This window comes from Doryrhamphus excisus, linkage group LG4, assembly GCF_037039965.1.
Source record: "Doryrhamphus excisus strain RoL-2023G ecotype Guam linkage group LG4, RoL_Dexc_Guam_v1.1, whole genome shotgun sequence".
Classification (NCBI taxonomy): domain Eukaryota; kingdom Metazoa; phylum Chordata; class Actinopteri; order Syngnathiformes; family Syngnathidae; genus Doryrhamphus; species Doryrhamphus excisus.
Genome location: NC_136360.1, coordinates 6221473 through 6237516, shown reverse-complemented (window position 1 = coordinate 6237516; position 16044 = coordinate 6221473). Strand labels below are relative to the sequence as shown.

Below are 16044 nucleotides of genomic sequence, written 5' to 3'. Positions count from 1 at the left end.
TTTTTCCAAAAAAAATAACTTTAGTTTTACATAATATTACAACTACTCAAATTATTATTCTTGTAAAACTGCAGGGAGGTTTTTAGTTAGAAAACATTTTTTCTGAATATTCTTGTAAAATTCCAGCCCATTTTTTTGCTGGGTTTTTTTATGTTTTATTTTCCTACCATTTCAACAGTTTTTGGTAAATTCTCTTTTCTTGTTCTCGTAACAACATAAAAAATTTTCACAACCAAACATAAAATAAAAAAAATTACAACTAAATTTTTTATTTAGTTTTTCATAATATTATAATAAAAAATAACATTGTTCTTTATTATTTCAACTTTATGCTACTAAAACAATGTCATTTTTCCTTCATAATATTATTTTTGTAAAATTACAACATTGCATCTTTTTTCTCTTAATATTTTGACTTTATGCTTTTATTTATTTATTTTTTCCTGTTCAAATGGTTTGCCGGCCAATAAAAAAAAAGCCCCCGGGCCACACTTTGGATACCTCTGATATGGAACGACAAGTGACTGCTTTTGGGACTACGTTTGGATTCATTGACTCATTAAAATTCCAACTTTATTCTCGTACGATTGCAGTAGCAGTAATGCAAGTATTCCTCGTAAAGGTGTTGGTATTTGACAGCTTTGTTCTTGTGTAATTTTACTGTTGTCATTTTTTTTTTTTTTTTGTGAAAATCAAGGCTTCACTTTTTGTGTGTGAATGCTGAGAGATCACCAGGTGAAATTCCAAAAAGAAAGGAAGTGTTTAGGGATGGGCATATTAACACTTTAAGTGACTGCTAAGAATTTGCAGCGGAATCCTGCCTTAAAGCAATCGAGGCAAAACGGCGTGCACTACTAGGCTGCAACCAGCAGAGGCACTGTTGTGGATTCATTCTTAACTAGTCTGCTGGCTCAATACAAAACTGACAATAGAAACCGGAGTTCAGAACATTTTCAGAACAGAATTTTGAAATAAGTAAAAGTCGATTAATTGATGGTAACATTTAGCCAAATGCCCATCCCTAGAATAGAAACGCCGTTGAACACATCCCAACATCTCATGATTGGCATTTGTCAAAAATGAAAAGATCTGTAAGTCTAAAAAAAAATGTTGTCTGTGCATTTTATGAAGAATAAATGAAATACTTGAAATAAATAATTTGGCTTTCAAACTCTCGGGTGTGGACAGCAATAATTAAATACTGACACGTGTCTCCAGACGGTGTTACACAGACAAGAACAAGTCAAGCACCCATGAATACACAAGAGACAGATGAAAAACATCAGCACTCATGGATGGGCCAAACATGGACTCCCCAATAGAAAAATGTCTGTATTTTTTTTGTTTTTAAATAAACACTTGTGCCACAGTTCTTGTAAAATTCTCTCCCAATGCAACACTGTTTCAGCCTTGTGCATACGTCTCCCTTTTGTATTTTTTTTCTTCCCTTTATCTAATTCTGCGCTTGTGTCCTCGTGTGCAGGAAGTGGTGAGGAGAGTAAAGTGCATCATCAACGTAAAAAGGCTCGTCATGATCGGTCAGGAGCATGCAAGGCGCCTCCGGATCAACACTTTAGCCCTGACGTTGTTGAGAAGTGTCGAATGAGCAAATGAAGTTTGTATGATACACGAGTCGGGGTTCCTTAAGCAGCTGTTTCCTCTTCATCACACATGATAGAAACATGTAAAAAGTCTTGTGTGTGTGTTGGCTGGCCAATATGTCCTCACAGTGGTTCAGAACTGGGAATGGTCCATCTCATCCAGCCAGGACGCAGGACTGGTGGGGAAATCCGGATATCCCGTACTACTGCCCGTGGAGAGGTCTGAGGTGGGGCCTCCTGCCATGGCCCTCAGAGCCTGACCCACACCGCCCGGTCCGCCCTGCGCCCCCAGACTGTCCATGCTGAAAGCCAGGTTGTTTAGTAGAGGGGTGTGACCAGGCAGGGAGGCGATGGAGGAGGGCGACTGAGGGAGACCGTAGGGGCTTCCAGCGCGGATGTCGTGGTATGGTTGGCCAGCTGCGTCCACCGAGAAGCTGCCGTTCAAGACCGCGCTGTTTGTAATGTCGCCAACGCTCCCGTAGAGGCTGTTGCCTTGGCCCAAGTCTGACAGCACCTGGTCATCTGCAGAGGAGAGACCACCGCTTAGCAAGAAAGGAACACAGGTACGCTCCACTGGAAGTCATTCATTCATTGTCACCCTGGACTGGTCACCAGCCAATCACAAGGCACATATAGACAAACAACCATTCACACTCACATTCATACCTATGGACAATTTGGAGTCGCCAATTAACCTAGCATGTTTTTGGAATGTGGGAGGAAACTGGAGTACCCGGAGAAAACCCACGCATGCACGGGGAGAACATGCAAACTCCACACAGAGATGCCCGAGCAGGGAATCGAACTCCGGTTCTGGAAATGAGTTTCCTGGGGAGCTGAGCTAAACAGGAAATGGCGTTGGAGGTTAAGAGTTGAGTTTCAACTTTATGTGGGTAACAGTCACAATAGTAGCCAACACGCTAACCACTCTCCACCGTGCAAACACCACAAAATTTGGAAATCAAATTTGGGGGAATTGTGTATAATGCTATGCAATCATTACATTTCAGTGGCATACACCCATTTTCTCTTATTAAGCTGAGCAGTAACTAAAAATAAAACACTACTAATTAACAGTATCGCTATGCAACACTGTTCCCTCACCATTAGATGTCTTTTTCAAGGGGGAAGCTGCTTTACTTTACTTTGTTTTATTATACAATTTCATATGTATTTTCTCCTGGAAATATGTTTTAATTTACCATATCTAGTTTTACTTTATTTTACTTTGATTTAGTTGTATTATGCATACACTGTATAATATATCAGGTGACTTTAAAGGGTATTTTTAAATTAAAAAAATAAAATAGCACATATACTTGATAATAATAATAATAATAATTATTAATACAGACTCACTCTATAGTGTTTTTTTTAAACCGTACTCATGAATAAATTGTAATGTTTTGTGGTGGAATTAATAGTGAAGAAATATGCATGTTTAAGCAAATGTTACATGTTTTTTGCCTACATAAAAATGCAAATGAAAATATAAGGCATACATAAGGTGCCTTCAAGAGACGTTGGTGATATGTAGTATGCTACACCGGTCACTAGGTGTCAGTAATGTTACTGTAACATTTGGTGAGATACACAAGCTCAGGCTTTTATTGCAGGTTTGAATTTTCTCACAAAAAGGGAACTAATACCGAATGAACACATGAGCTGCTGCTGTGGCTATTACCCACACAAAGCAGAAACTCAACTCTTAACCTCAAACGCCACTTCCTGTCTGCCACTAGCTCAGCTCCCTGAGAAACACAAATGTTACTTATGTCCTAAATGGCTTATTTACTCTTATTATGTCAACTATATTAGCTAATACGAGTGTAAAGGTGACTATAGGGGTGTTATTTCATGTCTACAAGGCTCTAATTATCTTTAAAAACATATTTAGAAGCTTGTAAACAGATTTTCTATGCCCTCACTACAAAAATGTTCCATTAATAAATATTAATAAAGCGTAGTACGTATATATATAAGGTGAGTGGATAGTAGTCATTACCTCTGAAGCTCAGTTCACTGTCACTGAGTCCTGCATCGTCTGCCGAGCTCTCCTTCTCCACCTTTGACCCCCCTCGGCTGCGTTTTACACTTTTATAAAACTGAGTCCAGCGATGGCGGCCTGCATCTTTTTTTAGACGTTTTTCTTTTGCTCGGCGGTTCTGGAACCACACCTGAAAAGTCATCATTGCAAATCAGAATTGATTTTGATTGCTGATTGATTGATATCAAAGTGTAGCCAAATGATCAATGACTACGCCATGATTTGTGTTTAGCAACCATGTACCTGTACTACTCTCATGTCCAGCCCCGTTTCAGATGAAAGTTGCTCTCTGACGTGTCGCGCCGGCTTTGGAGAGTTCTTGTAGGCACTTTTGAGGGTCTCCAGCTGCTTGGCCGTGATGGTGGTCCTCGGTCGCTTCGTCCCTGCCTCAGAATCATCTTCAAAAGGAAAAGAAACAACAACACAAGTAGATGAGTGATTGTTTTTGTCTTTTGAGTTAACCAGGCGGCGCCCTCCTCAGCATTGTGCACACAGTGGAGTGAATGGTGGCCAGCTGAAGTGCATTATTGTCCTTGTGCGTCTGTCTCGGCCCCCACAGCAGCACAGGACATAAATCTTAACAGGACAACACACTTATTGGGACTGCAGCACACAACACACAAGTGAGGGTTGCTTCACTTTACATCAACAATGAGGGACGCAAGGACACGTTCATGCCACTCTTTGCTTTTTCACACAACCTGTCTATCCTACTCTTCTTCTGTCTATCCATTCATCCATCTATCTATTTATCTATCTATCTATATATGCAGATGACAATAATGACGGTATACATGGGAATTTTTCTTGTGTCAGGGGGAGGAGGAGTTCCCATATGTTGTTCCCATATTTCCAATTTCCTGTATTTTCACAAAGCAATGTTGACAGGTACAGCAGATATAACCATCCACCTACCAAATTTTTATTTACATATTTTATTGTGTTATTTCTTTGCTTCAAGATGTATGGGAATTATTATAAATTACATTATACAAACTTGAAATAGATGTATGATAAAAAAATATATATCATTGAAGTATTTACATTTGAACTTACAAATACATAGAATTTGTAATTATTAATTTTGAGTGATTTCAACAGAATATATTTATGTTTTATATTTTTATGTTGTTCTTTCTTACAGTGATTTCAAGTTCATTTAAAAATTTTATCAAGTTAATATTCACATATATAACATTTATTTTGGTTATTTTTTTCACATTTTCCAATATTTTGCATTGTGTGAAGAAAAGTAAGATGTTCATAAATCTGTGACAAATAAAACCATTAAAATCATGTTCTAAATAATTTTGAATAATAGCAAACATTTGGACTTTACATGTATTATTAGTTAAAGGTATTTTAATTTGATTATTATTTATTTTGATGGTGTTATACTGTATATAGATGCACGTATATAATTACCTTAAGAATAATTGTCTTATTTGCTACTGTATTCTATAAATCTATACCGTAAGACTAATAAATGATGATCTCATGTTATCTGCAGACTCACCGTTCTGTTTGGCCGTCTCATAGTCCACCTTGCACACCAGCCTGCCATCCTCCATGAGGTAGAACTCATCCCCGGTGGCCAACTGCCTGCTGCACATGATGCAGGCGAAGCAGTGCAGGTGATACACAAAGTCCTGTGCCTTCCTCACCACCTGCGTTGGAGGGATTCCCTGTTGGCAGGATGCACATTTTGTTCCAAAACGCCTGCGGGAAAAAAAAAAAAAAGAAGGAAGGTCAGAGCTGCCTTTAGGTAGAAACGCTCCCAAAGATGAACTGGTGTAGACCTGCCCAGAAGCTTAGACAGCTACAGTATGTATTTTCATCTCAACTGCAGGCAAGAGTGATGGTGCAACGCCTGTGTTAATAGGAGCTCCAGCTGTTGAAGCGGGGAAAAATCAGCACTGGAATGCATTTCTGTTAACGATAGACCTGTCTGCAGTGTGATGGATGGACAAGATCAATGCACTGCGGCCAGTGTGCCACACAAGAGTGTGTATGCGTGTGTGTGTTTATGTGTTTGCAGAATAAGTACTGAGAGCTTGAGAGGAGGAGGAGGAGGAGGAGGAGGAGGAGGAGGAGGTGGTGTTCACAGTAAACACACCCTGAGGAGAAGCAATAAAACACTGACTCAGGAGAGGCTTTAAATCACTCCAGCAACCCTCAGAAAAAAGGCAAGGTGAAGCCTACACACACACACACACACACACACACACACACAGTGTATGTCCCTGTTAATGAACACCCACATGAGGTACATGTACACAATTAAATACAACAATTGGTGTATACATTATTTTCATTTATACATACAAGGTTGAAAATATTGCAATACTTCATGTTGATGTTGTTTTGTATTACATCGATTGTCCAGCTGTACCTAATATTGTGGCCGCCAACCCCGCCACCCCGCTGCACGCTGGAGGTCAAACTAACACAGTTAACCTCTGAGCTTAAAGCATCAAACGCGTACCTTAACTAGATTTGGATAAAGCCCTGATCCTGTTTTGGATGAATCTGTAATACCTCAGAAATCTAATTTCTCAAATCTGAGCAAAAAATTTTATCTAATTGCATCAACAAAAATGCTACTTTTGTATATCACTATGAAATAATTACTACTTTTTTGTAAAAATAAATAAAACAATGAAATTGGCTACATATTTTATTAATTCTAGAGAAGATTTTGGCTGAAAATAAATACTTATTTTTTGCGGAAATCATCTGTTATTATCTTTGTAGACTATAAACCTGTTGGTATATTTATGATTCGATTATTAGGTCACAACTGTTACATTTATGGGCTACACTAAATAAAGGGCTTGCATTATTATAGATAAATAAGATTTGAGCTTATTCCTCCCCTAGTTAACATTCTGCCATCCTGAAGCTTGTATCAACTCTCAGCTGATTTAGTGAGACTGTGTGTGTGTGTGTGTGTGTGTTGGTAGGTCAAGAGAAAAGGCAAAGGTTAAAGGTGAAACAACTGAATACTGACTTAAAGAAATCCTCCTTGCAGTAGACGCTGCCCGCCCGAGAGAAGCACTTGTCGGTCAGCGGAGTGTGACAGTCGGCGCACTTGAGACACTTGGAGTGCCAATGTCTGTCCAGAACCTTCAGGATGAACTTGTCCACGATGTGCTGACTGCAGCCCGCACACTGAGGGATCTCTACAGGGGTGACACGACAGCAACACACGCAACATGAATCCCATTCTTGTCATCTCTTCTCCAGCCGAGATGAATAAAAACTCATGAAATACATCTGCTGAGTGAGATGAAATATTCCGACAATATATTACAGGATGGGTCACGTCAACACCGCCATCTGATTAAAATAAATACTTTATTTCAACTGTTATTTGACAAAACACACATTTGGAACTGAATGCAATGGATACCATGACCCATATTCTAATAATAATAAAATAATATTGTTTTTAATATTTCAATTGGATATTGCAAAATGTTTTCCTGCATTAAGTCTTGTATTGTTATGAACTATATTCATAATATTGCTAATAATGATATGATATGATACAATGAATAATACTGATACACACGTGCAGCAGTGTTATACAATATATTACACTTTCTTTATATGAAAGCATTTTAGGTAGGGATATAATGACGTCTGTCTCTGTCCATGGTGCTGATTTCCCTGTCTGATACAATTGGACTTTGGCATTCTGAAGAGTGTAAATGAACCTCTGGGTTTTATTTTTTATTTTTTTTTGGGGGGGGGGGCATATGGGAACAAATGGCAAAGGAGATGCCGCCAGGAATGCTGGGCAATATGACCACATCTCTGTTTTTGGGGGGCAGGGTCAAGGTCCTAACTTTCCCCCCTTACAGTGCCCCTAAATGGACGTCACAATAAAATTATGATAATAGCCTATACTGTATTATATAATATATGTAGACTATCTGGGTTCGAATCTCTGTGTGGAGTTTGCATCTTCCCCTCGTGTTTCCTCCTACATTCATTGGTGACTCCAAATTGTCCATAGGTATGAATGTGAGTGTGAATGGTTGTTTGTCTATATGTGCCCTGTGATTGGCTGGCGACCAGTCCAAAGTGTACCCCGCCTACAGTCACCTGGGATAGGCTCCAGCATGCCCCTGAGATCAAGCGGCGTATAAATGAATGACTGAATGATTATATAGGTTACATAACATTCTCAAATTCAACAGCAATAAAAATTCTAAACAATGACATTTAAGAAATTAATCGGATGCACCAAAACAAATACAAATCTAGATTGCTTTACATTTAATACACTAAATAAAATGGCCTCTTAATTTCATCATATTCTGGACACACAGTTTGCTGACCTTTTTATGAATAATATGATACAACTTCCAATCTATTATTTATTTTCCGTAATTTTGCAGTATTTCTCCAGTTAAAACACAAGTTCATTGTGAAGGAAAACATTAAAAAAGATGCTGATTTGGAGACTTTAAATGTCCGTTTCGCTGCATGGCGAAGACACTATTCAATGAAACAGAATAAGGACTGGTGGATTTATTCTTATGGTTGTAATTTTAATCTAATATTATTATTATTATTATTTGTACACGTAAGGTGACTTCATAGAATACACTTTTAAATCTAAAGACGCGAAAAAATGAAGATGCTAAAGAGTTTCTCATCTGTTGCCATGACTCCCCTCATCATCATCGTCATTATTACATTGAGCTTCATCATCTTCATCACCTCCACCACCGTGTAAACGTTCACAAAGCACATTTATCTCCAGTCTGGTTTGGTTCCTGGCTTAAATGTGTATTATTTCGATTATTAATTCTGGTATAATAAAAAAAAAACAATTTAGTCCAGGGTTCAAAATCCCTTCCATTCCTAGAAAAAAAAACATGTTTTAAATCCACGCATGCAAGATGTTGGCACTGCAGGGGGGCCGAGTGGTAGGACCTTTTATCCGATCGTTTAATCTGCTTCGATTTATACAATTAAATAGCATCATCTCACCTCATATTGGCTATTGAAATATATTTTAATCATTTTAAAACCAAAACATTTATTCGCTTCAATATCTACTAATCGTATTTCAGTGCATTATGGCTTTTTTGTTGATTATTTTCTTTTTCAGTGCTGTTAGACTGATCCGTTATGTTTCAATAATTAGGTCAAAGCAGATGATGTTGACGTATGTGTGGTTATGATTCATATAAAAAGGTAAAAACATAATCACATAACACGATATTACTCCTAAATGAATTAAATGTGTTTATTCCTTTTTTATGGAATAAGGGTGATCATTGTGCACCATCAGACGCGCACATACAAGGATATTATTTTTAATAAACGCAATAAAAAAGCGTTCCGTAGCTATTTTCAAATAAAAAAAATAACAAGACGAAGGCCAATGCAGCCAAATTGTAGGCCAAGGTACAACAAATTACATTTAGACCAAATTAGTGTTGTTTCAATTCTAATTAATATGCACATGATGCGTTCAATTGCAATTGCAAGAATCAGGGCCCTTTGCTGAGGTGTAGGAAAGGTGTGCTGAAAAGTATTTGGTGCATAGGAAAAAGACAGGCTGTGATACATCCTCGTCTGGTCCCCAACACTCACAACTATTGCAGGAAATGGTAGAAATGTCAATAAATGTGGTCTTACGTTGCAGAGGCACTCCCAGGATGTCCGGTAAACTCTTAACGGGACTCTCTGTGGGGAGGATCGCCGCACTTTGCATCATCGTGATCCAACACACGCACGCACATACAACCCGCAACACGGTGGGGCCCCCCTCTCCTGGTCTCCTGGTTGGGGAAAAACAATTTTAAAAAATGTCTGATTTAATATAAAAAAAATAGCTGATCTTTGGCGCTTCTTGCTTTTATGTCCAACACTAATGGCGTCCGGTCAGTGCCGTGCCGGGGCGAGCTGTGCCAAGCTCTTTTTTGGGGAGGATCAAGCAGGCTGCTGAATCCATTCCGCGCTGCAGGGGCGGCGGGTAGTGACGTCATCGCGTTACAGGCTCTGCGAGGGCCAATAGGAGAGCTCCAGTAAAAAGAGGGCCATCATCATCGTCATCATCACCCCCTCAGTACTCCTCCTTAGAGCATCCTCGGTAGGAGGAGAGGCGGGACGCTGAGATGGTGGAACCCATAAATAGCTCACTGCAGTGTGAGTGGCCCCTAGAGGAACCCAGAGAGCCCCCGGGGGGCCACCGTAGAGGTTGACCCGCACATTGGAACACGAGGCTTGCTGTTAGCTCCCATACAGGAAGAAACTATTGTTATTTTAACAAAGATAACACTGCTACCACAATACAAATAATGCTATCTCCTCGTCTATATATGCTAATAATATACGGAACAATATGGATGTAAGGCTCTTTTATTACCTTTAATAATCTTTATTATTGTTTCATAATATACTGAATGTGCCATGTTGATTCTGTCCTTATTGTATTATATTGAAGCAGTCCTATGGAAGTGGATGCTATACAGAATTATATATGCAAAAATAAGTACAGATGTAAGTGGGATGTCATTATTAATATTTTCTTGCTTTCCACGCAGTACGTATGGGCAAAAGTGTGATACGAAATTCTTTTTTCGTATCTGGATTCCATAAGTATAAATGATGTTATTTTATTAGATTTTAAGCAATAACTAGTGATGAAATTAATATTTTCTTCTGTTCAAGCAAAAAAGGTCATAATTAATATTGATTAAAGTGTGGCACTGACACAATGACTCTTTAATGTTTAAGAAAAATAAGTATAAGTATGTAAAGTATGGCTGTAATTGAATGTTCTATATATGTGCAGTGTTATTGGAAGAATTTGGATGCTGATATTGTACTATTGCATTATTTCCTCATGCGTACATTAAGATAAGTATCAATATTGATGATGTAAAATCATATTTTAAGCAGTATAGGGACAGTATAGTTACGTGACCATTTTTTATTGTCCCTATTTTGAAAATTACATTAAATTAAAAAAAAAATAGTTTCAGGAGCACTAAGTTGATGCTGGGCTACATATTTTAAGCTTTTAATTTTCCTAAAATTCTTCCGTAATAAGTATGAATGATGAGATATGGATGGATCCTTCCGTATTATTTTCCTATACTATACAGCAGTGATAATGGATGCCATGCTGCGTTTGAGGTGCAATGACCTGACGTGTCTACAAGACGACAACGTGCAGCATCACACTGACACATCTCATTGGTGGGCTGTCTTCTCAAAGAGAAAGTGAGACCCCCCCACCACCACCACCACCACCCTCCCACCCCCCCAAGAGGACCGGGAGTTCAAGCTAGATCAACTCAATATTCACTTCCAATTGACTTCAAGTGTGGAGAAAAGAAAAGCAAGCGAAGTCGCCTTTCCTGATTCTGCAACAATCCAGATCATGAACAAATAAGAATAATAATGATTGTATTATCTATATTATTTCAACTTTACAGTTGGTGTTTGTCCTATTGCCCCAAACGCAACACAGCGACAAAAACATCCCTTAAATGAATCAAATAATTCCCAGAAATAGTGATATCAAAGGTTATAAAATGTTGTAGAGATGATATGTGTAGGTCGGAGTGGTGGTGGTGGGTGGGGGGGGGGGTAGTGTCATTGGAAAGAAAACAAATAGCAGTAAGGAAGGAAGCAGTAATTCACAGTGGGGGCGACTCCTTTGCCACCGCCTTGACCCGCCACCTCTAATTAGAAGTCATCTTTCACTCCCAATACTTTATTGACATCTACATGCTCACACGCCACACACACCAAAGTGCCATCCTTTGCCATTTTAACACCCCGAATTAAACATGTAATGCACCTATCAATATGAGTCTCTTGTGCAAAAGAAAAATAGGATTTATTCTTGCTATTTTTCCTACCTCATCTCCGCACAGTCTCCTCCTCTTCTTCTTCATCTTGCTCCTTCTCGTCCTTCCTTTGCAGGTTAGCAGGCAGAGACAAAACATCCTGTCCACGATGGAGGACGTCATGAAGCAAAAAAGAAGCAGAACCTGCAGAGAGAAGTAAACTCGTAGAGAGGGAGAGAGCCATGCACAAACCCTTCCGAGGGATCTGCTGCTGCTGCAGGGAAAAATTAGATTGCACTTGGGGGGCAAATTGTATTAAAGGGGGAATAGTTATTGTCTCTTGACAGCTCCTGTCCATTTGGGTAATTAGTCGGAGAGATTGGACCAACAGTCCGATGATATTTTCTCATTCCATGATCGAACCTGACCCTGTTGGACTACCCACGCCGCTAATAGGCTCATTGAGCTCAGATAACAACCACGGTCATGCATCTTGTCAAACACGGCACGGCACGGCACGGGACGGCAGCTATGGCCTTTATTAGTAGTATTACTGTACATCCATACACGTTCTATACCGCTTAATCTCACGAGGGTCGCCGGGGGGATGCTGGAGCCTATCCCAGCTGACTTCGGGCGAGAGGAGTGGTACACCCTGGACTGGTCGCCAGCCAATTATTATTATTATTATTATTATTATTATTATTAGTCTTTACATTATTTAACTACAGTGTGAGGTGATTTGTTGTCTGCTGATATAATAATAATAAAATATATAACAAAATATAATAATACAATAATACATTGCACACATAGAGGCAATATTTACATCTAGTAAACAGGAATATATTTAGTATATATATATATATATATGTGTGTGTTTTTTTAAGTATAGTGCTCGGACACATATATGTGTGTTTTAACTGTATACAGTTAAAACACACTGGAGGCTCAATATTATTATTATCATCATTATTATTATCATTATCGTTTTTTTCTTTATATAAGGAATATATTTAAGTACATATAATTAAGTATACTTAAGCAGCCTAATAATTTTAGTATACATGCATGGAAATATGACATCAAATAGAACTACTAATATTACTTAAAGAAACATGTGCAAATACTATTACTACCCCTACAAATAATTATTTGTAAATACTGCACAATTACTGCTATTACTGTACTGCTACTAATATGCATGTATGTAGTACTGACATGCAGGTTGCATGTTTACAGTGATGGACTCCATGACCTTGAAAGCAAGTAGTCTATACATGAATTTCAATTGTAGATACTCCTCATTCCAAATATTAATAATCATTTATACCCGTGTTTAAATGTGTCAAGAAACTTTGCACTTTATCACACAAACAAACAACACAATAATATTATGAAATGCAGTGTGTTTTTGTTTAAAAAAAAAACATCTAAATGCAAATTATAATGAAAAAATATAATGTCACATCATAAAATGTTACATTGTCTCATACCCCCCATTTATAATATTTCATTACAGTCTACAATGAGTCAGTAAAAGAGCTGTATACAAAAATGACAAAATGATACAAATAAGGCTCAGTTATGACATACAACGGCAGAGAAGTAGCAATTTAACAATATGTTTATTATTAGGGTTCCAATTTAGAATATTAGTACATTGCATCATAGCTGCTCCTAATATCCTGTTCATCTTATCATTATATGGCTGTATATTATATTATATTATATTATATTATTATATATCATTATATGGCTGTAGGGTACCACTCTAGTGTTGGATATACCAAATGTACCCATAAAGGTACCATGATGCAGTATTTCATGGGTGTGCCAGGTCATTGCAGTAAAGTGACCAGCAAGCAACATGTTGATGGGGGTGGGGGGGATTGTCCGGGGTTTGGGAGCAGGAATCGTGACGTGGCTAAAAAGAGGGAGGGGGAGAGGGGCAGTTAAATGAGATGGATGTGACCCCAGCTGACTCTTGCTTTTAAAAAGGCAGAATATTGAAACTGGGGGGGTTTGGTGGTGGTGGTGGTGGTGGTGGTGGTGGTGGTGGTGGTGTGTCCGGCTTATATTTGGATGTGATATATACCAATACAATATATTAACCTGCTTTTCTTCATAATTTATTCACCCTCCTCCTCCTTCTTCTCCACTCTGTCCACAGCAGGAAGCTTTATAGTATTATTAAAGTCAGAAAGAGAGATGAGAGAAAAATGCATCAAGGTTCCCTGCTGCATCCTAATATCAATAGCAGAGAGGGGTAATAAACATGGAGGCAGGGCTCGCGGCGCTGAGGAGCCACTATAAAAGCTTACATCTTCTAATTTATGGAAGACAACAACAGGCCAGCAAGGTGAAGTTGCTACCCTTCAGCCGGAGCTCGGGGGAAATATTTTACAATGTAAAGAAAAGTTTAGCTCTCTAACTTTTTTCCCATCATGGGTGGCTGTATTATTTTTATTATTATATATCATATGAAATGGACACATACGGTCCATGGAAACACAATGTAAAGTTGTGGAATTATTGTTTGTGACATCTATTCTCTTTTCAACTCATACTGTTTAACTTGTGCAGCATTTCTTGAAATGCTAGCTTTTTGACGGGCTTAAAAATCAGCATTTCTTTTGCAATGCCTTGCAAAATGAACACACTCTGTATACGCTGGTTTTTTTGTACTCCCTTTGGTGACTAAATGTCTCAGCGGGTGTTGGGATGAGACAAAGACATGTTGATGTGGAGTTATTTTCCCAAATGGCAAAGCTGTTTGAGGTGTTAGTTTAGTTGCCTTTTATGTTGCTATCACTTTCAAATCAATAGGGCATATTGCCTTGTTTGTGTTGAAGGGCTAGCCTTTGTCATTATTAATATTCCCACATGGGCGTGGTGGCATTTGGCTTTGCAAGCATCTTTTTCCCTCACGTTACCTTGCATTGCTACTCACACTGCTGCTGTGTGTATGCTGGCGGCTCCGCCTCCGCCCACTGAGACAAAGCCACTGTATGGCTGACAAGAGGTCTCCCTCTGCTTGTTGTGCTGAACCAATGTACAGAGCGATCCCTTTTACTACCTGTTGATGAGGAAAATGATAATGTGGAAAACAAACACATGTGTACATGGCAATATACGGTGGCAGGCAAAATTTTCAAGTTCATTTTAAAGTTTATTTATTATAGATCTCGTTGCACACTACCTGACCCCAAAGCAAGTGAACTTTAACATTAAAAAGTCAAAATAACCTCAACAAAACTGAATGTTTTACTCGGCACATTCGCCGCCCTTCCACAAAGTTGTCAATAAAGACACTTTGATGTTCCATTAATTTAATCTACTATGCTGTGTTCAAATTCATGATTAAATATGCAGCAACAGCAACCCTCAAATCGTCCTTATACTTACCCCTTACATGTGAGCAACAACAATTCCGTGGTTTGGATCCGTATGGTGTGTCCTCAGAATGAACCCCGCCCCCCCCTCAGACTTGGCAGCGCTTCCTGCAGCAAGAACAGCATAAGGCTGCCAGCTTCCTCATCGTTAGTAATCATTAGTTTGCAGCTCAACAAGGCTCGAGTGTCAATCCTGAGACTTGAACAGGTAATGTTTAAACAGATTAACTGATCTCTTGTGCTGGTGAAAAGTGCTTAAGGACAAGCTATGATAGCGTGAGAGAATCTGAGCGAGCTCCTTCAATGTTCGTTCTTTAACTCTCATTTGTTAGAAACATAATACGGTCAAATACACAATAGGGATCTTCAGCCGAATACAGGCTCAGGACCTTTGCAATGTTCAGGAATGTACATCTCTGTTGCAGCTAGTCCTAATTATTTCCACCAGGCTGAAGCAGGCCACCAGACTGCACTGTGCGGGGTCAAAGTGAGCTGGAGCCTATCCCAGCGGACTAAATCTCAGACAAAGACAGTCACCCGTCATTCTCCAACTTCAGATGTTGTATCAGATCCGTAACAGAAGCTGGACACGACCAGTCATAGCAAGTTTTTTTCCACTTTTTTTCCGTGTAACTCGGATATCACACAGAATAGGAGGCACAAAGTCACAAAGTGGCGTCCAGGTTAAGCTTGTGTGTCTTTGAGGGTCGGATTCAAAGTGTTTGATTCAACACGTGCATCTTTAAAGTGCTCCTATTAATCAGCCTCTTGCTGCTGCTCAAGTCAAGTGGACCGTTCCACCAGCCAAAGTCACCACGCTGCTCAAGCTGAAGAAGTGGATGAGGAGATGAGAGTGTTTGTGTTTCCACTTCAAGCATAAAGGCAATTCAATCCAATGTTCCAGGAAAACACAAAGCTCAAGATCACAAGGGTTCCCCCCCTTCAGATGAGTCTGATGTAATCCCACCAACATCAAGACCGCCATCCATTTATCCCCTTGTGCACTCTTTCATCCACCTCGCCCTTTCCTGGCCGGCCCCAGAGGAGTCCACCTCCAAGTGTGTGTGTGAAGGGAAGAAGGCCCATGAAAGCCGATTGTGTTTTAATAAAGTTTATTATCTGCAGGGAGCTAATCCTCAAGGGTAATCTCTCCCCCTAAAGGAAAGCTGGATTACTCACTT

At 39.2% G+C, this 16044-nt stretch overlaps 1 protein-coding gene across 1 annotated transcript; it reads right to left on the bottom strand.

Annotated features, from left to right (window-relative positions):
- Nucleotides 1-409: 409 nt before the first annotated feature.
- On the bottom strand, nucleotides 410-11633 carry lhx4 (LIM homeobox 4). Its single transcript, XM_058073184.2, has 7 exons — nucleotides 11541-11633; nucleotides 9307-9669; nucleotides 6659-6830; nucleotides 5165-5367; nucleotides 3892-4046; nucleotides 3607-3778; nucleotides 410-2123 (listed from the first exon to the last, which is right to left on the bottom strand). Exons 2-7 carry the CDS (start codon nucleotides 9383-9385, stop codon nucleotides 1735-1737), a joined length of 1170 nt encoding a protein of 389 aa, XP_057929167.2. The 5' UTR covers nucleotides 9386-9669; nucleotides 11541-11633; the 3' UTR covers nucleotides 410-1734.
- Between the last annotated feature and the right edge of the window lie 4411 nt (nucleotides 11634-16044).

Excerpts from the sequence above, each read along its gene's own strand:
- lhx4 (XM_058073184.2), bottom strand. The coding sequence starts at position 9,385 with ATGATGCAAAGTGCGGCGATCCTCCCCACAGAGAGTCCCGTTAAGAGT. Across the intron at positions 6,831-9,306 it reads CCTGGGAGTGCCTCTGCAAC|AGATCCCTCAGTGTGCGGGC; the intron begins GTAAGACCACAT and ends TCACCCCTGTAG. Across the intron at positions 2,124-3,606 it reads CAGTGAACTGAGCTTCAGAG|ATGACCAGGTGCTGTCAGAC; the intron begins GTAATGACTACT and ends TCTCCTCTGCAG.